The 24,499-nt window shown below is 51.7% G+C and overlaps 1 protein-coding gene across 1 annotated transcript in view; it reads left to right on the forward strand.

Annotated features, from left to right (window-relative positions):
- The window catches only part of ATL1 (atlastin GTPase 1), a 43,783-nt gene that overhangs the window by 3,231 nt on the left and 16,053 nt on the right, over positions 1–24,499 (forward strand). The window contains exons 2-7 of the mRNA XM_059819457.1: positions 14,788–14,814; positions 18,974–19,222; positions 19,573–19,707; positions 20,570–20,674; positions 21,405–21,455; positions 23,632–23,688. Coding sequence (XP_059675440.1) covers positions 14,788–14,814; positions 18,974–19,222; positions 19,573–19,707; positions 20,570–20,674; positions 21,405–21,455; positions 23,632–23,688 — 624 coding nt within the window. The remainder of the gene's footprint in view (positions 1–14,787; positions 14,815–18,973; positions 19,223–19,572; positions 19,708–20,569; positions 20,675–21,404; positions 21,456–23,631; positions 23,689–24,499) is intronic.

A 24,499-nucleotide genomic window follows, 5' to 3' on the forward strand; every position in this document is an offset into this window, starting at 1 on the left:
TCAAGGAATGTGTGGACGTGGCACTGTGGGACATGGTTTAGTGGGCATGGTGGGGTTGGGGTGATGATTGGACTTGATGATCTTACAGGTCTTTTCCAACCTAAATGATTCTGTGATTATGTCCAGCACGGGAATTCGCTTGCTCAAGAAAGCATCAGTCTCCCATAGACTGAGGATCTCTCCAGGGGTTGTTGCTGAGATCCTCTGGGAAGAAAGGAAAGACACGAAGGAAGAGCAAAGCCTTTTCAGGCTGTCAGGAGACTTGTATCCCTTGCAGGAGCTGGAGAATTAAATAAGGCATAGCTCAGACCCTCGCGCCAGCTTTAACTGAGGCCCTTGTGCAAGGATTTGTTTTTCACGGAAGGAACAGGAGCGCTAGCGGCTATACATTATTTTTGTGTCACCCTGTTTACGTAGATGTATCTCAGGAGACTTTGCAGCTGATTGTGCTGTTTGCATTCAAAGGAAGGAAACCAGCTGGATGCCCTTCCCTCCCATGTGCACACGCGGGAGGGCAGAGGTGAAGCAGGCAGCTCCGCCAACAGTAACGGCTCAACACAAGGATGCAGGAAAATGTCACCGTTCAGTTAAAAGCAGCATTAACAAGGGGACTTCAGAGCACTGCCTGGAACCCCGGCTGCTCCCCCCGTTTCCAGGTGCATGAACCTGGCTGGAACATATTGCAGATACCGTGCTGAATCACGGAGGCAGGTGGATTGGGTTGTTTCTGCCAAGACGCCAAGAGGAGCTGGAACCCTTTGCCTGGATGAGGTGTATCTTCAGGGGGAAATCCTAGAAACAAACTTGGCACGCACAGATTTTGGCTTGGATTTACTAAAGCCACGTCGCAAAAAAAGAGACTGGCGAGGAAGGATGTTTTGAATATAGCATCCATCTGCCTGTCAGTGCAGGAGAGAAAGAACAAATTAAAAACAATACTGGCAATAGATGGGAAGTTGGGTTTAGAAGAGATCTTACTGACCTCTAAAGAGAAATAAGAGGAACGAAGAGAAATCTCAGAAGGTTTTAGTTAGTCCTGCAACGCTGGTGTGTCTCAGTGTCTGTGACAGAAAGGAATACCCTGGGGCTGCGAGGCAGCGAGGCTTCAGACCCAGGGCCAAGGCACTTGCAGACGGGTCTGCAGTATTGTATGAACCCACGGCTGAGAGTGGGATATTTTATTCAAATCCAGCAAAACCTTGCAAGACTCCTGAGGATGCTGTTTGGACTGAGGAACCTACTGGAAACCAGCCTGATATAGTCTAATTCAGGTGAGAAAAGTTGTGTTTATTGCTGGACTTCTGCCATTTCTCGTTTCGGTTCTCAGCACTGACCAGACACAGACGGGGCAAAGGCAGCCCCCGAGGGAAAAACCAAGCCTATCTCTGAACTCACACTGGGGTTGGTTTGGTTGAAGTTTTGGGCTGATGGGCTCTTTATCTACGTGGCTTTTTGTATTCTCAAGTAGTTCCTTCAGTTTACAGAGCATCTTCCAGAAGGAAGGACCTTCGCACAGACTGATCAAACAAGTAATTTAATTGACTGCTGAAATTCTGCCTCTGTGAGTGAAATATGATGGCTCTGTTACAGCCATAGTGTGCAATCATGTTTAGAGAAGAACCAAAGAAAATTCCGTTGGCTGCAAACCCCATGTAAATGTAGGCAGTCATAACACTATTCGGGGTGAGAAATAGGAACAGCAGGAATAGAAGGATTTCCTAAGCAACAAAGATCTGCTTCACTTAAAAATACTTCAGTGAGAAAAAAACAGAAAGATGTTAGGAAGGCTTCAACTTTCAAGAAGAATAGGGAAAAAGCTGATTCTCTATTATCACTCTTTGATATTCAGTAGGAATGTGGCCTCTTAACCCAAGAATAAGGATGCAGAAATTAAAACAGCGATGGCAAATCACCGCCACAGAGTGTAACTGCTTGGGAGAAGTCCCCTTGTAATGCTCTTCAAACACAGTTGAGATCTATATTCCTTTTACTTTCCCATGCAATTGAGCAGAAGCAGTGAAAGAGTGAAGACTGAGAAGGCGGAAGCGATAAGAATAACTGCGGGGAAGAAGCGAACATATTAAAGAACTTTGTATAACCACTGTAAGAACCGACCTGTCACTCGGGGTTAAGACAGCGCCTTGTGTGTGTCGTGGCAAAGAAAACTCGTGCGGATGGCACTGTTTCCCTCAACAGCAAGCCCCGGAGAGTATTTGGTGGCACCTGAGAAAGAGCAGAGCTTTTGCAGCGTCCCTTTCCCACCTCTTACATAAGCATTGCAGAACGCGGCTGGTTTCTGTTTGCGAAGGGCTGTGGATATGAAAAGCAACTGTAAATGCTGCCTGGGTAAGTGGGCCAGTCGAATCAAGGTGAATTATGAAACTGCCCCTGCAAGCTGTGTGAACGGTACACGACGGATTCAAATCCAGGTTCTTTCCCAATTCTGGGGCCTTTTCAGCACCGTATCTCCTGGCACACTGGCTTGGGGACCTCCGGCTGCGGTCTCTCTCTGTGGGGTATTTTCTCTTTTTGCCTTTCCTCCATTTAGCATCGTTTTTCCTCCAGAATCCTTCCACTGCATGCCTGTTCAGTGTGCCTGCTGTGAAATTAGCTCTTTGTCATCCGGCAACTCGGGCAGCAAGAACGTAAGGATACTTCCTAGGAAGGGCTGTTTGCAACTGGAAAAATGAAGGAAGGATGAATTGGTGGAGCGAAGGCATGGATGGTGGGTGAAAATGAACAAATGCTGAGTCACCTCCTGGAAATGAAATCATGTGCAAGACCCCCCTGACTTGGGATCTTAGGAAATAACGCAGGAAAAAGCCTTGGGAGTTCACATAGACAGTCCCTCTGGCACAGCACAGGATCAAAAACCTCTCTGCTCCTCTTTCATTTTGATACCACATGCCGTAATGGAAAAAGAAAGGGGAAAAAAGGCCAGTAAATGGGGCAGTACAAGCTTGACCTAAGCAGCAATTCCCAAAGGGAACGAGGAAAACAGGACCTGAGCCCATCTCGGTTTAATTAGACTTCCAAATTAACCGATCTCCTTTTCCACCCTCATTTTTTTTTTTTTCCTCTTCATTTCCCAGCTGCTTTTCCTTTAATCTCCTCTTTCAACCTATTTGAACCCCTCTGACAGTCTCCAGTGTAAGAAATCCCCCCTCACAACGCCGGCCGCTTCTCTGCTGCTTCAAAGAAGCAACAGGCACATGCGACTTCAGGGATTATTTATAAAAATCGTAAGGGAGCTTCTGCCAAGGCCACGAGCGGCTGAGCTCCCCGCGGTCGCAGTGCCCAGCAGCTGTGGGCAGGAGGATTCAGCTGCCTGCCACGTGAGCCCGCACTTCAGCGAGCTGAAATTATATGTTTCGCTCTGATGCTGTAAACACAGGGAGGAAGCCAAAGAGAGGCAATCGCTGAGTATTGGAGAAGGCACTTACAAATTAAGTATCAGCGTATCAATGGGAGCGCAGCAACACATGGCTTTGGCATGGATGAGCTGCCTGGAACAGAAAATTGGTTCACTTTTGAATGTTTTTCCCGCTTTCAAAAATGAAGAGCGGGTCCTGCCGCTTCCTATGCAACCAACAAAGCTGGATGGCCATCGGCTTTTCCCGACCACTGCAGGCCAGTGTGCAGAAATGAGCAGCACTCTCCTCAAATCTCCTCTTGCAGACACAGTCTGGGGGTCAGTTCCCCCTCATCCTTGCAGATTTTGGTCGTACAATCCTCTGGTGACTGCCACATTTCCAGTTTAGAGATCATGCCTCGAGCGCTGTGCCGTGCTTCTTCCAAAGAGCAGCACAGGGCTGCAGCTTGAGATGAGCTGACCGGCAGCTTGTTGGCATCAAACGTGTGGACAAGCATTAGCTCGGCACGCTGAGGATGAGCGCGTTCACCGGCATGGCAGCCTGCGGTGGGCGAGTGGGAGTGGGTGAGCTCTCTGTGGCCGGCATTGCAAAGGGATTCAACGCTTTTCCTGGCTGTGCACAATAGACACAGGCCTGGGATGCTGCAGCTGGCAAGAGAACGCGAGAAGGCAAAGAAAAAGAAACCAGCACGTGCTCCCTGCATCCTTCCAGGTGGGATAATTTGGCTGAGGGCATAAGGAGCATCTCGGGGCAGCCGGGGCACAGGGCCAGCACCGCTGCTCCCCTGCCGAAGTTTTGTGCCTGGGCGTTCCCGTGCGCTCGGGCTGAGTCACGGTCTCACGTGGCAGAGCGCTGAATCAATCTCAAATACGAGGGGGCAAGCGCTTGCTGTTAGAGGGAGATCCGGAGTGAAGATGCGTGTTATCAATCGCGCTGCAGCTACATCTTCCCCACGAGTGCCCAAGCCCGGGTCCTCGAGCTGCATCTTTCGTGCTGCATCTGCACACGTACGACGTCTATCTTCCGCTGCTCTCTATCTCCCGCTGCTCGTGGATGCTGCTGGCACAGGCAGAATCCGGGGAGAAGGAGCTGGCTGACCCCCACCCCAGGGCAGGATGCCTCTGGTTATTTCTCAGCCCACGTGCGCCTGTGCGCTCACCACGTGCTCAGGGAAGGGCACGTAGCGTGTTCGAGCTCTGTGTGTGCACGAGCTGTGGTGCATGTGGCTCTACTTTGGGGCATGTGTCCCACCTGGGTGCTCCGTGCATGTGGGTGACCCCAGCCGGGTGGGTGTTTTGTGTGTGAATCATAGAATCATTTAGGTTGGAAAAGACCTTTAAGATCAAGTCCAACCGTAAACCTAACCCTGCCAAGTCCACCACTAAACCATGTCCCTAAGTGCCACATCCACGTCTTTTAAACACCTCCAGGGATGGGGACTCCACCACCTCCCTGGGCAGCCTCTTCCACTGTCTGACAACCCTTTTGGTGAAGAAGTTTTTCCTAATATCCAGCCTAAAGCTCCCCTGGTGCAACTTGAGGCCATTCCCTCTTGTCCATCACTTGTCACTTGGGAGAAGAGACCAACACCCACCTCACCACAACCCCCTTTCAGGGAGTTGTAGAGAGCGATGAGGTCTCCCCTCAGCCTCCTCTTCTCCAGACTGAACAACCCCAGCTCCCTCAGCCGCTCCTCATCAGACTTGTGCTCCAGACCCCTCACCAGCTCCGTCGCCCTTCTCTGGACACGCTCCAGCACCTCAATGTCCTTCTTGGAGTGAGGGGCCCAAAACTGAACACAGCATTCGAGGTGCGGCCTCACCAGCGCCGAGTACAGGGGCACGATCACCTCCCTACTCCTGCTGGCCACACCATTTCTGATACAGGCCAGGATGCCGTTGGCCTTCTTGGCCACCTGGGCACACTGCTGGCTCATATTCAGCCGGATGTCGACCAACACCCCCAGGTCCTTTTCCGCTGGGCAGCTTTCCAGCCACTCGTCCCCAAGCCTGTATCATTGCATGGGGTTGTTGTGACCCAAGTGCAGGACCCGGCACTTGGCCTTGTTGAACCTCATACCATTGGCCTCAGCCCATCGATCCAGCCTGTCCAGATCCCTCTGCAGAGCCTTCCGACCCTCCAGCAGATCAACACTCCCACCCAACGTGGTGTCTCCAGCCCATCCCATGCTGGCCAGGCTGAGTGGGGAGCTGTGTGCCCAGTGGCCCCACGCGGCTGGGTGCCTGTGGGGGTGCCCAGTGCCCCGGATAAGCCTAGTGCCCCGAGTGGGGATGCCTCAGGGTGTGGGTTCCCAGGAGCGTGCTTAGTGCTCCCCAGGTGTGGATGCCCCCCGTGTGGGTAGCCCCCAGTGAGCCCAGTGCTCTGGCAGGAGCGACCTGGGTGCGGGTGCATCCTGGCTGTGCTGCATCCCCCTGGCATGCCCCCCCCGTGGGTGGGTGCCCGTGGGGGGGCCAGGTGTCTTGGGTGTGGGGTCAACCCTGGGTACAGCTACACCGGGAGGTGGGTGCCCCTGGATCTGTCCGTGCCCGACCCACGGGTGTCCGTGCCTGATGCTCCACGCATGGGTGCCCCCGGGCGTGGACGCCCGTGGGCGGGTGCGGCGTGGGCGGGTGCCCCAGGGGGCGGCGGGCCGCCGTGCCGTGCCGTGCCACGCCGTAGCGGCGGGCGGGGATGCTGCTGCCGGCTCCCCCGCCCGCCCCGCGCCACCGCGGCAGCCGCGCCAGACGCAGCGCGGCTCGGAGCGCGCACGGAGCCTCCCGCAGCCCGGGCAGCCCCGCGCCCCGCCATGGCCCGGAACCGCCGGGAGAGGAGCAGCTGGGGTAGGCGGCGGGGGGCGGCGGGGGGCGGCTGCCGCGGCGGGGGGGCGAGCCCGGGCGGGGGCGAGCGCGCCCCGCGGCCGCGAACAATGCCGGGCCTGCGCCGGCCCGCGGCCCGCTCCCCGCTCCACGCCGGGGCGGGGGGCGCGCCCGGCCCCGCCTGGGCCTGGGCCGCCGGGGCGGGGCGGCGGTGCTGGCGGCGGGCGCGGGGCTTGCGGGGGGGAGGCCGCGGGCGGCGGCGGGGGAGCTCGGCCGCCCCGGGAGGGGGCTGTGGGGGCGGAGGGCCGCCCTCGCCCCGCGCCCTCCGTGGGGCCACACCGGCATCTTTTCCTGCCCCCCGCCGTCTCTTCCGGGGTCTGGAGCGGGTGGCGGGGGTGTCCGGCTGCCCCTCCCCTGCTGCCTGCCCGCGGTTGCTGCCAGCTCGCAGCGTGGCCGGGGAGGGGGGGTTTGGGCCGCGGGTGCCCGTTGTTCGGGGCCTCGCTGGGGTTCTGGGCGGGCGAGGCGCTCCTGCCTTGCCCCTGCCCTCGGCCTGGCGTGCGCGGGGCCGGGGCGGGCCGCCCCCGGCAGCCGCCTCCCTGGGGAGCCCTCCGGCCGCCCCGGCTCTCCTGCCGCCCGGCCCCGGCGTCCCTCGCCCCGGCGCTGCTGTCCCCGCAGCACCTGCCCTCAGGCCCGGTGCGGGATGTCACCTCAGCCACCACCCCGCCTCAGCCGGGGAGCAGCAGTCCCGCTCGGTCCACCCTCTCCTCCAGACAGAGCCGCCGGCCTTCCCCGGCGTGTCGCTCCTAGGGAGGGTTTTTCGCGTTTCTGGGGGGTGTAGGGCTTTGTTGGTGTGTCAGACCCTCCGGAGAGGGGCCATTTTAAATCCATCCCTGTACGAACCCCGCCTGAGCCCGGGGGGAGCTGGTAGCAGCATTGCCAGGGAGCGGAGCTGGGTCATGGGGAGGAGGAAGCTCTGCGGTGTCTTCCTCCAAGGCTTCCCTTCTCCTGCGGAGCCGCCTGATCCCCCGGCAGCGGCTGCCCCACGGGAGCCAAAGCTGGTCCCACAGGTGGGCCGCACCGAGCAAGCGAAGGGGCTTCTGCCGCCTTTTACCCTGTGTACAGCCGGGGCTGCGCCCGAGCCTTCTGCCTCCAGCGCTCAGCGATGCATCACTTTACCAGCTTCCGCTGACACGCTGCCTATTTTGTAGAAAATCAGGTTTTATACAGCCGTTTGCCATTACTTGAGGCTGCCGAGGAGCGTAATTTCTCATTTTCCCTGAGTTTTATTCCATGTGAACTCACTCATCGGTGCTCGCGGCATCCTGTCGCGTCAGGCAGAGCAGGTGAGCTGAGCTGTGATGTTTAGATACACAAATTACATTCTAATTTGTATAGATGAGTGTAGTATTTCCCATGGTAATGATTAACAGTTCAGGGACATGTTTGCGGAAGCGTTCGGGTAACAGAGTATGTGATTTGAGCAAACGGAGCGGGTGGTGGTCTTTTTGCAAGAGAGCGAAGAGAAAATGAGCAACGCTCCTTTGATCCGTGCCGTTTTTAACTGTGACTCTTGACGAAGGTCGTTAGACCCTTGGGTAAACTAGAGGGAAAACTTCCCAGGGAATATGCTGACATTCTCAGCTTTGTCTCACAGAGCTGTCAGTACCGTTTCTGTGTGTGTTGAGCGTTGCACACACGTACACACGCTTGTGCTTTCCCGTCATATCTTGATAGCATGAGAAGAAAATGCAAACGATGCCGAAATGGATATAAATAGAGAAAACAATCTTGGAAAGTGTAGCCTTGGTCTAGCAAGACAATTAGGCACATCCCTCAGTCTAAACATGCTGCTAAGCAGTACTTGAGTGAAATGTGATGTGTCACTGATTTGCTGAACTCTTCCTTAAATTCTTTGTAAGTTTTGCAAGAATCTGGAACCATCCATGGATCCAAGTGGATCTCTGGGATCAGCCGCCTTCTGCTGCAACCCATCCGCAGGTCAAAATCATACCCTGTCTTCCACAGAGGTTTGCTTATTCCTAGAATGATTTCCTGGCACTTTGCCGGGCTGGTTGACATTGCAGGTAATAAATTAGAGAGCAAAATGCCTGTATTTTTTACTGGAAAAAAAAAGCCCCCTTTAATAAAAGTGTGCATTTATACAACAGAACCTCATTGCCCTGAAAGATGTGTTTACATCCAGTGACTGCAGCATTGTCTGGTGACATCAGTCCATGGGGTGACTATTCTACTGCTACGTTTTTCAGCCTCGCTGGCGGAGTCTCAGGCTTTTACTCAAACTAAAGCAGAAAATAGAAAGTCCTTGCTGTGTTCTAAAATGGGCTTATGGGTCATTAAAAATATTACGCTATTTTGAAACGAATCAAACTTTGTCCTAGTTACTCTCTACTTAGTCAGGCCTGAAAACAGGCGACGGCTTAGTGCAACCCTTCTTTGTTTCATAAAAATAATTTGCTTTTTTAAAGATCACAGAGCAAATTAGGGTGAGTGAGTGTGTGGCACCCAGAAGAAATTGCCTCTGGTCAGCTCTCAAAGCTGGGTTACTGTCACATACGCATATCCCTGGAAGCTTGTGTAGGGGTGTGTAACGCATCAAGCGTAGGATTTAGCCCTGGGCAGAAGGTCAGCGTAAGGCTATGCATCGTTTAAGGCTCTCTTAATGAATGTGCTAAGTGGTGCAGACCTCACAACTGCTGCTAGTTGCTGGATGAATGGCTGAGGGAGCTGCAGATGAAAAAGTCACACACAATTTTTTGGTAAGAGTAAGGGACCCTGCTTTTCCCGAAATAAGGATTGTTAGTCTAAATCCTGATTGGCACGGTGGAGTACCGCCAGCTCGATGCAGGCTTGTAGGAGGTTACACCGACTTTTTTCTGAAATTCTTCGTGCTTGGCAGTTGCAGGTGTTCAGCAGGCTGCTCCCCCTGATACAGTAAAGCCATGAGAGATCTCTGCTCCCAGTCACTCATTTAAACAGCATAGACTGGAACCTATTGTGTGAAATCTTTCATGTTTTCCATCATGGCCCATGTTGTAATCGGAACGACCCACTCATCAAGAATTCAGTTTCAAAACCTTAAAAGGGATTACAGCGGTTATATATACTTCTTGGTCAGGATTTTCAAACTGGACGTGAGATTTGTGAGAGCTCTTAAAGGGACCTAATTGCCAGGAAGGGCCGAGCAACTGTTTTGGGGAGAAGGGACTCCTCTCCAGCACAGGCCAGGCTGAGATCATCAGTGCCACGCTTTCAGACTGCACAGCAATGGGTTAAACTGGGAAGAAAAGGAGGATTTTGGTAGTCTGTCTTTTTTTTTTAACTGATAGCGCTAACATCCTTTCTGTTTGTTACTTGGTTTCTGACCTTTTATGGTGGATTTTCAGATTCCACTTACTGGCATTTCTTTGTGACTCTGAATGCCGGGAGCCTCCTGAAAAGTGAGAGCTGAGATGTTTCAGACAGGCAGGCCTTTACACAAAAAGCCACTAGATATGAGAAGATTCACAACCAAATTACTAGCTTGTAAACGAGAAAAGAAAATGAAGTGTTGGGACTTGAAAGAAGAGACAAGACAACATTGCAAGCTGGAGACCCAAATCACTAAACGTGATGCTTGGTCTTTGTGTCTTTGGTTTTGAGGCAGCAGCATTGTACAAAGAATTTGAATAGTGTGGTCTGATCCGTTACAAGATGAACAGGAGCAAGATGAGCCTGCCTTTCCCCTTTTGGGGGAAGAACTGAGATACCCTGAGCCTGCCTCGCAGGGGTGACATGGTGCCCCTCGTCATGCTTCATGTTGTGTCCGTGCTGCGAGAGGCTTCAGCGTTGGCTGCCTGCCTGATTAATGGAAGGGGGAGCAGCGTATTGGAGTTGGTTGTATCTTGCTGCATTTTCTCTGCTAAGCCCATGGGAGAGAAACAGCACACATAAATGTTGTTTAGGGCCTAGGTGATGTTCACAGGCAGCGGGCCTTATATTAACTCCTCTGCATCACTGGCTGGAACCTTCTCCAGCAGCGGAGTGCCTCTGGTGCAGGTATCATCGTGCTCTGGGAGGCGTGGGATGTCCTGTGGGTCACCCCCAAAAGTCACTTCAGTCTAGAGAGACCCCAGCTCCTTTGGTCCAGCCAGAAAAGCTCACATTTGCTATCAGTTGAAGGAAGGTTAACTAAGTGTTACGGCAATAAAGTAACTGAACACAAATTTTCCAAACGGGGTAGAGGCTCCAGAGAAGGTGCTGAACTCTGCCAAGCCAGTAAAATGTATTTGAAGGACTCGATATACATAAACATTTTCTCCAGAGTGTAATCGCCTTTCATGCTATATCCTAGGATTTCATGGCACATTTACCAAACTTTATTTTCAGGCAATTGTAGCAACAAAAGGATAAAACCAATTTCATGTCGGAAATGACTAAGTCAAATACTGGTGGTGGAGGGAGGCTGGTTGCTGACAAACATAGTGGATGAAGGACCATGCAGAAAATGTGTGCTGGGGGTGAAGCGAGAGTTTTGGAGATGTATTCATGCAAAATGCATTTCAGTCATCGTGTTACACCTGAGTCTGCCTAGGCTTAAATGTGGGTAAGTGAGCAGGCTCAGGATTTGTACCTGACAAATAGATAATGGCCTTTTGGTAGCACTCTCTTATGATGGTCTTTTGATGAACACAGGTGGGAATAAGGTTCCCTTTGAGACTTGCCCACCTTGCCTTTGAATCAACCCATCCTGGCACATGAACTGGCATGGACATAACCCCGTAATTGTGTAATGTGACCTCAAACTTCCTGAAAAACTTCTACAAAAACCTCTGATCTGCTTTCTTCCTAAGGTAGTTGTATGCCTATGTCTCTCAAGCGTGCTAATAATGAACTCAGCCTGGGAATTTCACAGCGGTAGGCATGGCTGCTGTTTCAGAGCCAGCTGAGGCACCGTAGCTTCATGTAAGTGGTAGTAGGTGTCACCATTAAAAAGTTTCACATTGGATTTTGGCATTTGAGATGTGTCTGTTGTAACAGACAGGTTTGGTGGCCAGTAATCATCCAAGCTCTTCTTTCTGTCAGCAGTCTTTTATGCAGAAAGGTCCCAAACCACTTCTGTTATCAGCATACCCATTCATCTCCTTGTTTCGTCTGCCAAAGGGAAAAGGGGCTGAGTTGGCCACGCTCATGCTGAAGCTGCTGTGCTGCCAGCTGGATGACTCAGGGCTGTCGGGAAGAAGGTGCACTCTACATCTTATCCCTGCTCCAAAAAAAAGCAAAGGATGAGTACCAAGCCTGGCAGCATTACCCACCCTACTCGGTTCCCTGCTGCAAGCATCCTGGGGTGCAGAGAAGTGGGGTGCTCGCCAGGAGCACGTAGGAGTGCAGATTGTGTTGGGCAGAGGTGTTAACACTGCTGTGCAGCTGCGTTATAAAGAGTTCGCCCTGACTTTGGAGAGGATAGCTTGGGATCTCAAAGTGAGACCCCGGATGACTACCAAGTGTGGCCTTTTGCTTGCCATTCTCGATTGTTGAAGGACAGCGCTAATTTTTTACATGACAGTTTTCTTCACCTGTTGCTAAGCAATGTGCAGCAGCTCCCTGGGTAGAGATGTTCCTCGCGGGCTCTGTCATTTACCCATCATTTCCACAGAAATCAAGAGCCTGCTTTGCACCTTGGTTCATGCCAGAGCTGTGATTGCACCTGTACATCCAGGCTGGGGAGGTGCAAGTGATTTCCCACTTGGGCATGAGAAGGTCTGGCCCTGCTTTCCCATGGACCGCTGCATTTCCCAGACCACCAGTCCCCTGTGTAAGGAGGCAGTGAGCAAGGCTGGGGTGTGAGGGAGGTATATGTGTACATGTGAGGCTTCAGAGGGTCTTGGTGGCTCTGGTCGGTGGGTGTTACTGATGGCTAGTGCCAGGCATTTCCCCTCCCTGAGTCCTGGGGTCCTCTGACTCCGTGGGGCTGTTACAAATGCCAGCAGAGGTGTGAGCAGGGTGGAGGGAGGGTTGTGTGGCTGTGTAGTCAGCCGTGCCCTGGTAGTAGGAGGCGCAGGGAGGATATAGAAAGGGGAGGTGAATGTGTGTGTGTTGTTAAACCCAGCTCAGGAAGCTTTCTGACCTGCTGGCTAGGAACCCTCTGAGAGCGCAGCACAGGCAAGGCTGCAGAGTACTGATGGGTGTAAGAGAGGGCCTTACCCAGCCAGACTTCCCTGCTTCGTCCTCCCAAAGACACTGTCTCCCAGGAGGAGCTCAGTCTAGACACCTTATGGCAGCCTCACGCTGAGGGAATTTGCTAACTCATAGCCGTCCAGGCCAGGCTCCCGCAACAGTCTCAGCGCTTCGAGATGCAGCTGTGCCCTGCCATGCATCCTTTGTGCAGGATCCCGTCGGATCCTTCGGGCAGGATCGATAACAGGTTATTGCTCTACAACATCGCCTCTGCCCCGGCTGTCCAGTATGTATACTTTGCTTCAATGCTTTATGTCTCGTTTTTCCCTCATTAGCTGGGTAAGATGCAGAGCTCTGCGCAAGCCTGACTCGGGGAGGAGGAGAGGATGTCTGGTGCATGCTCAAAGCGATGCTGCCTTTCCCAGCCTCCTCACAGCCTTGCTCATGATCGTTGGCTGGTTGTCGTGCAGTGGAGGTAGTTCAGCATGAATAGAGTGAGCAGAACTCGTGTCACAGCAGCAGCCGTGCTAGATGTGATAAGTGCAAGGGAGACTGCAGCTTGGAGAGAGATGTCTTTCTTTGCCAGTGCCGTTTGCGGAGGGCAGATAAGCTTCCTGGAAGCTGAAGCTCTCTGGAGAATGTGCAGAGGGATTGAGCCTGACTGTAAGGTCTGTTCAGCGCTTGGCTCATGGTATCGTTGGTGGCACTCTGATATGTTTGTAACGTAAACAGCTGGGGTGAACACAGCTTCAGAAAGGATCTGCACAGCTATCGTTGCTGATCGAATTAATCCCTAGAGGGCTGCTGATAAGCAACCTAACCCAGATGATACAGGGATGCTCTATTCCAGGGAAATAACAAGTTAAAGCTTCCCATCAAACCTCCATTTTCCCTCTTCAGCAGTTTCTGTTTTTCCATGCAGTAAAGTAACTTGGTGCCAAGACCCTCAGAATAGCAGCACCGCATGACACCTGTGTATTTTAGGGGGGGATCGGGGCCCAGGCTGCAGCCCCTGCTTTTCATGGCAGTGCTTGGATAGGTGGGGCTCCTGGGATCCGAGGGAGCGCAAGAGCGGGGCTGGCAAATTGGCTTTCTCAGGGGCTGGTTAAGCAGCCTGTGTTTGCACAGATGATGGGTCATGGCTGCATTTCATTCTCTGGAATGAAATGTATTTATTGTGCAAACTCATTTAAGGAAAAAGCTGACTTTATTAGTTGGTCTCTGGAAAGCAGTCAGCACTTCTGTGATCCGGTCTTCCATAGCTAAGGAAGAACAGGCTTACGTAAGCGCTCACCAAAGGTATGTTGCCTAATTAGTGACACGTAATTTATCTAATTTCTTCTTCTGTAGGAGCTTAAATACATTAGACATCGGCCATCAGTCCGTACAGAGGCGCAACGTGAAATACGCTGTTTTAATTTATTTAATTTTAACCAAAAATAAGTCCTAGAGCAGTTGAAGAAAGCTTTATTTTTTCCTTAGACTCTAATAAAGTGAGCTCTATGTCCTGTATTATGGGGCTGTCTGTGCGAATTGGGCCACTTCCTTGCTGGTGTCTGACAGCCCAGTACGTATGAATGCAAATTCGGATCTCCTTCACATTTCCACTTTGACTCACCATATGGAAAAGAGACGTGGATTCCACCCCGCTTTAGAGTCATGGAAATGAGCTGTTATGAAATGAGGAAAAGGAACTGTATCCTGGCAGTTTTTCAATGAGCAGCTTGAGAATTGACGTAATTGCAAGGCGCCGGGAGAGAGCCGACAGAAAGGAGGAGTCAAGTTAGAAAATGAGTAAAAACAAGATTGTGTTCAGGAAAGCTGAGGTCTCCTTCCTTTCCTTTTTGGCCAGATGATGTTTTGTCATTGCCAGGTAAAACTTCCTTCAAAGCAAATAAGTAATTTATGCCGGAAAGAGCAATTAAAATAGTTGCTTTCCAGTAACGTGCAGCCATCTTACAAAATAATCCCTGGCTCTCCAGTGTGGCAGATAATCTAATAAGCAGAACATGGACGTTTCATCACATGGAAATAAATATGAAAGATAAGAGTTTTGTCTGCAGATGGTATACATGAAAGAAGCAGAGATAACAGGGCTGAAATTAGTTCAGAGATCTGCTTAATATAATGCTTTTTCTCCTGATATCTCCAATGAACTGGGAAATGAACATATCTTGCTCATAACACTTTGTATTTTCCCCCTGTGTTGTGCAAACAGCCTGGCTTTCCTGGTGTTCAGGTGACAGAAGCAAGGATGTCCCCGAGGAGACCACGGCCGCTTTGGACTGTTACCTCTGTCTGGAGATGTTCTCCCAAAATCTGTCAATATCTGCTAAAAAAAAAAAAAAGCTCCTTACAGATTCTGATGTTTTGAAGGGACAACACAGTCTCTTCTCTGTGCTGGTTGTCGCTCTTTCCACCAGCTGAACCGGAGGGAGAGGAAAACCTGGGAGATCCCGTCCAGGCACCGGCAGCAGTAGGAGAGGGAATCTGGCACCAGCTGTCCCTCTGGTAGCAGGACAGGAGGGACTCTCCTCAGTCCCACTGTCACGGTGCTCGAATCCTTGACCAGGACTGGGAGTCAGTTCAGCTGTCTGAGGTAGGGGCACCCATGCTGCCTTTTGCTGTGCTTGCCGCAGACGGCAGGGTTTGTGCCCATCTCGGTACCCAGCTGGGTGCTCTGGCTGCAGCTCCCATTATTGCTAGTGTGGGAGAAGTAAAATGCTGGTCCCCCTCGCCCTCCGCCTGTGTGCCCGGACGTGGGACTTGTCTGGTCTGGGGAGGTGGCACAGCTATTTCACCTGCACCCCTGATGGCTTGGCTAGAGTCAGAAATGTTTAGATTTAATTTGATTTACAAATTTTTTCCTGCCTCCGCCGTGAGTCACATCCTGTACAAGGATCTCTCTACTGTCCTTTCTCTGCAGCTGTAAAAAGAACAAAAAAATTGGACTCAGTTAGCTGAGCTGGGCATCGGGAAACACTGCGGGAGAGGAGGTATTTCCTATCGTAGGCTTTATATGGCACTTGCAGCATGGCGGTACTTGAAAAGAGCACGCGAGCCTGTGGCCCTTTGGCATCTGTCCATACTTATGCGTTGGGAAGATCTTAATGCTGGAAACAGTATTTGGTGTGTGCAGCGAGAGGACTGACTGCTCTCAGAGGCCTTCATTTTTCAAGTCATTTGGCGATATGTGCCTGGATCCTGGGTCTGTATATTTGAAATAGGAAGGGTTTTTTTTCCTGGAGGCCCCTAAGCAGGGGCAGGGGCTGGTGTTTGAAGGGAGTTTGGTGCTGCTGGTCCCTGGCTGCTGCAGTCTGGTGGAGAATCTAGCTTTTCAGAGCGTTTGGGACTTTTGTTTTTCTAAAAAAACCTCCAAGCATCGGGAAGAAAAGATCTTTGTCTTTCAACTGTGAGCAAAGAAAGCTCGTAGTATATGTCCGAGAGCCACCAGAAATCCCCTAGCAACCAGGATTAATGATCCTGATATTTCGTTGCAGGATCATAGGAAATCTTGTACAAAGCTTGTACAAAAGCACTGCTGTTATTTGAAATATGAAGTTGCTGCTGGAGGCTTCTTTATAAAAAGGCCCAGAATGGGCAAACCCTATTCCTCTTCGTATTTGTAGCTTGCCTTTTAGAATGTGCACACATAGTCCTTGTGCTTTGAAACAGCTGGGACTGACTGAAAACTGGATCCCTGAGGTCAGGGTCTGAAACAGAGACTGAGGAGGTTTAACCTGAGGCTACCACCTTTGGAAAGTTGTGGCCTGAGCCAACAAACTGGGAAGTTTTTGTAGAAATGTGGGGGAACTTTCCATCGCACGCTCCTTTCCCTGCTGCCAAGGAGATTTCATGTAGGTGAGCTGACTGGCATGATTAATCACCTTCGGCATCTCTTTCCTGTGCTGGGAAGTATGGAGACAACGAAAGGAAAATTACTGGAGCTGGCCTGCTCTTTGCAAACCCCAGAGCTGCAGTGTCTGTGGACGGCAGGTCTTAAAACGCATCTGTCTCCTGTATTGCGGCAGGTACACAAAGCAGCCCTGGGCAGCACTTGCATCTGTGCCGGGGAGCAGCTCCATAGGGAACCTTGCCATTTTGAAGTGGGAAAGGGAGCAGTGCCTGTGCTTTGCATATGCTTTCCACTTGGGAATGAAGAAGTGGCTTTTATCAGGATGGGCATGTGTCTTCGTGGCCTGGTTCCTGCTGGGGCTGTCTCGGGGGAGGCCGTTGATGAGGTTGGTGGCAGAAGCAGCGGATTACACTTCGAGCGTTAGTGCAGACTGCAGATGGAGCAGGACTCTGCTGTTGCTACAGAAACAGCGGTCGCATAGGATGCATAAAGGCAGCGTCCTTCGATAGAGACATGAGGTACTTAGACACGCTCTACAATTACCTGAAAGGGGGTTGCAGAGAGGTGGGTGTTGGTCTCTTCTCCCAAGTGACAAGTGATAGGACAAGAGGAAACAGCCTCAAGTTGCGCCAGGGGGGGTTTAGGCTGGATATTAAAAAAAAATGTCTTTACTGAGAGAGTGGTGAAGCATTGGAAGAGGCTGCCCAGGGAGGTGGTGGAGTCACCATCCCTGGAGGTGTTCAAGGAACGTGTGGACGTGGCACTGCGGGACATGGTTTAGTGGGCATGGTGGGGTTGGGTTGGTGGTTGGACTTGATGATCTTACAGGTCTTTTCTAACCTTAGTGATTCTGTGATTCTGTGTGACACCTCAGCTTGAATGCTGTATCCATTTTTGAGACATCCTTCAGGAATGACCTGGTGGGGAGTGTCCAGAGGAGAGCAGTCAGATGCCTAGACAACGTGGTAGCAAGGGATGAGCAGGGGGCTTGGACTTCTGTTTTCTACCAGAGAAAAGGCTAAGGGAGGTGTTATGGCAGTCTTTGTGTATGTAAGAAGCTGTTGCAGGCAAGAAGAGAGTGATCTGTTCTCCATGTCAACTCTTGTAGGATGAAAAGTAACGTGTGTGTTTTGTCAAGGGAGATTCCAGCAGGGAACTCTCTGCTTGCAGGGAGCATGCGGACAGATGGCCCCAAAGTGGCATGGAGTCTCCATTGAGACGTCTGAGGACAGATTCAACAGACATCTGCTCTGAACGATGCTGTTTTGGGATGCTGTTATCCAGGGAACTACAGACCTATCAGCCTGACCTCGGTGCCGGGGCAGATTATAGAGAGGTTCATCTTGAGGGCGCTGACAGGGCACGTGCAGGACAACCAAGGGATCAGGCCCAGCCAGCACGGGTTCATGAAAGGCAGGTCCTGCTTGACCAACCTGATCTCCTTCTATGACCAGGTGACGCGCCGAGTGGATGAAGGGAAGGCTGTCGACATTGTCTACCCGGACTTTAATAAAGCCTTTGACACTGTCTCCCACAGTATTCTCCTGGAGAAGCTGGTGACTCGTGGCTTAGACAGGTGCACTCTTTGCTGGGTAAAAAACTGGCTGGACGGCCGAGCCCAGAGAGTCGTGGTGAATGGAGTGAAATCCAGTTGGCGGCCAGTCACAAGCGGAGTCCCCCAGGGCTCAGTTTTGCGGCCGGGCTTGTTTAATATCTTTATTGATGATCTGGATGAGGGGATTGAGTGCTCCCTCAGTAAGTCTGCAGATGACACCAAGTTGGGCGGGAGTGTTGATCTGCTGGAGGGTCGGAAGGCTCTGCAGAGGGATCTGGACAGACCTGGATCGATGGGCCGAGGCCAATTGTATGAGGTTCAACAAGGCCAAGTGCCGGGTCCTGCACTTGGGTCACAACAACCCCATGCAACGCTACAGACTGGGGGACGAGTGGCTGGAAAGCTGCCCGGCGGAAAAGGACCTGGGGGTGTTGATCGACACCCGGCTGAATATGAGCCGGCAGTGTGCCCAGGTGGCCAAGAAGGCCAACGGCATCCTGGCCTGTATCGGAAGCAGTGTGGCCAGCAGGAGTAGGGAGGGGATCATGCCCCTGTACTCGGCGCTGGTGAGGCCGCACCTCGAATGCTGTGTTCAGTTTTGGGCCCCTCACTCCAAGAAGGACATTGAGGTGCTGGAGCGTGTCCAGAGAAGGGCGACGGAGCTGGTGAGGGGTCTGGAGCACAAGTCTGATGAGGAGCGGCTGAGGGAGCTGGGGTTGTTCAGTCTGGAGAAGAGGAGGCTGAGGGGAGACCTCATCGCTCTCTACAACTCCCTGAAAGGGGGTTGTGGTGAGGTGGGTGTTGGTCTCTTCTCCCCAGTGACAAGTGACAGGACAAGAGGAAATGGCCTCAAGTTGCACCAGGAGAGGTTTAGGCTGGATATTAGGAAAAATTTCATTGCTGAGAGAGTGGTGAAGCATTGGAAGAGGCTGCCCAGGGAGGTGGTGGAGTCACCATCCCTGGAGGGGTTCAAGGAACGTGTGGATGAGGCACTGCGGGACATGGTTTAGTGGACATGGTGGGGTTGGGTTGGTGGTTGGACTTGATGATCTTACAGGTCTTTTCCAACCTTAACGATTCTGTGATTCTGTGGATATTTGGGCTAGCTGGCCTCTTACTGCTCTGTCCAAGCCCTTCTGTCTGTGATTCTGGACTTTGCAGAAGGAACCTAACAGCTCTTGTTTTACTTGTTTACACAGGTAGTTTTGCAGAGAAGACTTACGAGTGGAGCTCAGAGGAGGAGGAGTCTGTGAGGAAGGCAGGACCAGTGCAAGTCCTTATTGTAAAAGATGACCATTCCTTTGAGCTGGATGAAGCTGCACTGAACCGCATCCTCCTCTCAGAGGCTGTCAGAGATAAAGAGGTCGTGGCTGTGTCTGTTGCGGGTGCTTTTAGAAAAGGAAAATCATTCCTGATGGACTTCATGCTGCGGTACATGTACAACAAGGTATGCCTCCAGCTCAGGTGGCTCTTCTCAGGGGTATGGTGCTGTTGCTCATTGCTCCCATGGGGTGAGCTGGACAGGAAACTGGCTTGGTGCTGTAGGAATGCTCAAACCTCTCATTAGCATGGGCTTCACAAAAAAAAATAGAGCAGATCCTTCCACAGCCCTGTGCACCAGTGGGTCTCTAGTAGACTCTTGACTTTGGAGCTGAGATGTTCACATTTGCTGCCCTGTAGGAAACCTCTCTTGTAGGGGCTGCCCCCCTCCAGCACTGGGGTGGAGGCAGCACAGAGGAAAAGTGTAAAACCGAGTGAGATGAGAACTCCAGCGACTTCTTCTGTTCCTGCCTGCAGGAAGCAGTGGACTGGGTTGGAGATTACAACGAGCCTCTGACTGGTTTCTCCTGGAGGGGAGGGTCTGAGCGGGAGACGACTGGCATTCAGATATGGAGCGAGGTTTTCCTGGTGGACAAGCCTGATGGTAAAAAGGTGTGTGCTTCTCTGTTGCATAGCTGTCTGTTGCTGGTCAGCTCATTTTTCTCTTCCAGCTTTTGTAAGGCTCTCCTGCCTTGTCTTAGGTGGCTCCAATGCCTGTGCAAGTTTAGAGAAGGTCTGCAATACCATATCCCTAATTTAGCATGAGTGGGTTTAATGCAATGAGTTGATATGATGTCTAGGTGTCCCTGATATGCTCTTTAGGTGTCCCTCTAACTCTGGGCATCTCAGAGTTTATTTCTCTGCTATTCCCAGGGATCTTGAATCTGAGGTCCTTGCAAACTACTCCCCTTTCCTAGAGCAGTAGCTGTAAAATGGAGTGTCTTCATTCGGGGTGGTCAAATACAATGCAAACTGGATTTTGGGGCATCCTGAAAATTCAGCTTATAGCCAGGAATATTTGTATTCATCTACTCTTTAACGAAGAGCCCAACACCAAAGTGACGCTGAATTATTCACAGTGTGATTTCTAATACTGGCTGAATGTGTTTTGCGTTAAGGAGGTGCGATACACTGATGTGTTTGGCTTCTGTGACATGAAGCTAATGCAGATTCAGGAAAAGACCCATCCACACTGACAGCAAGTATTTGAGGAGCAAAGCAGTTCCCTCCTCTGCGTTGCATAGCATTCATTTCACTGCCTGCTGGAGTCATCGTGCTGTCAGGAGTGACTGGGGCTGCTCTGTTCCTTTGTCCTCCACCGATTATAAGCCTGAGGCAGAAGGAGTGAGATTCCCAGCACAATAATGCAGCTGAAATTCACCCCCCAACACCTTTGGTGTTTGAGAATGATTTTGCTTGGATGCAGATGCTGAACGGGTGCATCCAAGCTGACATGGAGCTTTCTGCCTCTCAGGTTGCAGTGTTGCTGATGGACACGCAGGGGACCTTTGACAGCCAGTCCACCCTGCGGGATTCGGCCACCGTGTTTGCCCTTAGCACAATGATCAGCTCGATACAGGTAAGAAGGGTGACGTCTCCAGGAATCACTTCCTAAAAGGCGGTGGCAAAAACCCAGTAGCTTGGCACCAGCCTAACAGAGCAGCTAGCAAAGGCCTTTGGTGGGCCCTGCACTGAGTGCGGGATTCACACATGACTCCATCACCACAGGGAACAGTCTCATCTCCTCATCTCACCCCAAGAGCAGGGCTGGCAGCAGATGCACCCCTTTGCTTCCAGCTACCAAAGAGGAGAGGACCTTGGTCTGGGGAACTGGGTGTGCTTTTGTCTCAGTGCTGCTGGAGAAACCTCGGGGCTGGTGGTGTTCACACACCAGTGACTGCAAGCCTGTTAGGGCTTCCCTTCCTACCATCCAGCCTTTGCTCTTGGAGGTCAGCATGAATGGGATGGAAGCTGTGTCTTGGTACAGAGCTCAGCGCATCACAAACATGGAGAAAAAGGAACGTTATTTGGACCTGACAGGCTTCCAGGCTGGGACATGACAGCCCCTGGTGCTCCCATGCTGGAGTGTTTTGCTGCGCAAGGAGCAGCAGTGCTTGTCTGTCTGACAGTGTGAGTCTGTCCAGCAGTACAGCTGTGCTTGGGGCCTGTCTTGTACCGGCACCACGGGCCAGCTGGGGCTTTGGCTGTGTCCCCATGGTAATGTTGTAGGCTTTAATTACTCTGACCCATACGTTGGCCCAAAGGACAGACCATTCTGAGTGCTCTGAATTTTTTGTTTTTAAATGCAGGTTTATAACTTGTCCCAGAACGTGCAGGAGGATGATCTGCAGCACTTGCAGGTAAGACCCTTGTCACTACTGCTCCGCAGCACTGGAGTGCCTGAATTACACTCCACACTTGCAAGCTGTGCCACTCTGGAAAGGCACTTTCGCATTCAGAGCCACAAAAGGGTTTTTCAGTTTCCCAGCTCTCATATTGGTTCATGGGCATGGAGGAACAGTCACTTGGGTTGAAACCTGTCTTGCCTATGCTCTTGTAGCATGGCTTCTTGGGTGCCTGGGTCCTTTGGTAGGGCAGTCAGTGGGACATTCGCCAGGAGGGACTGTTCCAGTCTCTGGGACGTGTGCCTTCCTCAAGGCTGATCGCCTGCGGAGCTGGAAATGGCCCACGGCTGTGCTTCATGCTGCAGCGGGTGGCTGGGGGGCACGGCGAGGCTGAAAGAACCAAGGCTGTTAAGTCGAGACAAAAATGGCCGAGAGGGGAGGTGGTGATGGTCTTCAGCTGTGTACGAGGCCGCTGCAAAGCGGAGGGCAGTATCTCTTCTCATGACCACAGTGCACGGACCAGTTGTCATGGGGGGTGCTGCATCCAGAGAGGGTTAAGTTGTCTTTCTAATGGTGAGGTTAGGGGAGCATCAAACAGACTGCGTAGGGTAGAGTACCCATCACAGACCATCTCGGTGTGGAGCACCCATCACAGGTCTGCCAGGAACAGTTTGGATACAGCTCACACTGGCCTGTATGTCCTTCCATGGGATTATACTGGGGTTCCTCGGGGAGCAGAGACCCATCAGAGCCCAGGACGGATCCATGGGGCTGGAAACACACAATGACTTGGAGCAAGGGGCTAAAGGGACTGGACAGGACAAGAGGAAATGGCCTCAAGTTGCACCAGGGGAGGTTTAGACTGGATATTAGGAAAAATTTCTTTACTGAGAGAGTGGTGAAGCACTGGAATAAGCTGCCCAGGGAGGTGGTGGAGTCACCATCCCTGGAGGCGTTCATGGAATGTGTGGACGTGGCACTGCGGGACATGGTTTAGTGGGCATGGTGGTGTTGGGTTGATGGTTGGACTTGATGATCTTACAGGTCTTTTCTAACCTTAGTGATTCTGTGATTCTGTAATAGGGAGGGACCCAGGGTAGTTAACCATGTATTGGCCGTACTCCTGCTGCTGCGAGTGTCTGTCCGCTGCTCCATGAGTAGGGGCAGTAAAAGCGCTCGTTTGACTTAAGTGATGGGGGAGCTGAAGGTAGAAGTTGCACTATTCATGCTGTAGGACAGGATCTTTGGATTGTTAGGAGAAGCCCAAAGAAATTGGGTAGCCGTTTATGAGCCTGGATATTGACATCTGGTACTGGCTCAATACAGGTGACCCCTAAGGGTAATTACAATCCTGACTGTTGGAGACAAGCAGCTAATTGGATTTTTGTGGCACACATGTCCTGCTCATTTCCTGGTGTTACCTCTAGCTTTCTCTTCTGTTTAGGTGGTTGACTGATTGGTTAGGTACGTTTTTCCAGGAGCTTAAGAAAAAGGAAAGAAAAGCAAAAGTCCATCTGGAAAAATCAGCATTTGAAGAATTTTGTATCATTTCAGTCAGTAAATATTTTTAACAATAATGCCTTTTTAACATTGAAGGTATCCAATGCAACACTGATCTTTCAGTTTAGATTTGAAGCCATTATTGTTTAACATCTTGACCCATTTTTAGGCATCTGTGAAATACATTATTGTGCCTTCAGTTAGAAATTACAGTCCAGAGAGACTGGAGAGCCTTCAAATCTTGCTGGTAGGCTGATCTTACAATCTTTGCACAGTGGGGGTTTGCAGGGAAAGTACTTCTTTCTGAATTCATTTCCGCTTCTTCTTGGAGCGTTTAAAGAGAGCAGGGCTCCAGCAGTCCCCTGTAGCACATGAAGTTTCTGGTTGGTATGAAAGCAACACCAAGCAGCTGATTTGAGCCATTTTTTACAGATTTGGCAGCCAAAAATTCCAGGCTGAGATCTTTCACATGAGGGCTCAGCATAGTGATTGTCTGTAACAGCTCTGTGTGCCTCTCAGATGTCAACCAAAAGCACACAGCCAGCCAGTTTCTGTTCCAGCTCTGCAAATAGTGCTGTTAGCCCTGAGCCAACAACCGTCCCTTGCTGCTGTGCCTGTGGCTTACAGCCGTCTGCGTGGCTGTGCAGACTGACAAGCTAACAGTCCTGTTGTTCTTTGCTTCTCCTTCCAGCTTTTCACCGAGTATGGCCGGCTGGCCATGGAGGAGACATTCCTGAAACCTTTCCAGGTGAGTCCGAGGGTCCTGGCCAGCACACGTCCCCTCCGCCGGAGGTGGCTTGGCCCCGAGCCGGTTGGCTTCACCACGAGGTGTCACTGCAGTTTGCAGGACGGGGAGGAGATGGGGATGCCTGGGGACTGGCTCAGCTGCTCAAAGGAAAGGCTTTGTGCTTCCTTGTCCCCAAAGAGGCTTCCAAATACATCCGACACCCCTCTTTTTTTTCCTCTCTGAACCCTTGCCATCCCGAGAGCTCTGCTCTGTCCTGCCAGATGTCCTGCTGGGCTTGGAAAGCAGTCAGGTTTTACAGCAGGTTTGTCACGCCGTCTACCCGGGGACTCTGCCCAGCCTTCGCTCTGAGAGGTTTGAACCCGCCTGCCCCGGGAATCCCTGCTCCTGGCAAAATTAAAGGACAAGGATTAACTCAGAGCTCTCGCAAGTGACAGCAGAGCTGTGGGAAGGCTCAGTTTAAGTGGGGTTTTAACTTCAACTAAGGGACATCTGTTCACCCTGCTGCTTCCCAACCTGTGAAAAGCTGGCGTTCAGAAAAGGGAGAGTGTCAGGCAGAGAAGAGCTTGCTCTGGTCACCAGAGCTGTGAGTAGCTGGGAGGATGGTGGGCTGTGACAGCCCCTTCCAGCAGGAAAGTGACTATGAACAAAAAGAGACAAAGCAGAAGGTGGGGGGGCAGAAGGAACCCATGACATGGCTGTGGCAGCTCACTAAAGCTCCAGTCCTTTAGCAAATCAAGTAATGATTTCATATGGCTTTGAGTACGGCTGCATCGAATCCTGTGCACCTGGGAGGCTGGGAAGGTGGTTGAAC

This window comes from Gavia stellata, chromosome 7 (genome assembly GCF_030936135.1).
Source record: "Gavia stellata isolate bGavSte3 chromosome 7, bGavSte3.hap2, whole genome shotgun sequence".
Taxonomy (NCBI): domain Eukaryota; kingdom Metazoa; phylum Chordata; class Aves; order Gaviiformes; family Gaviidae; genus Gavia; species Gavia stellata.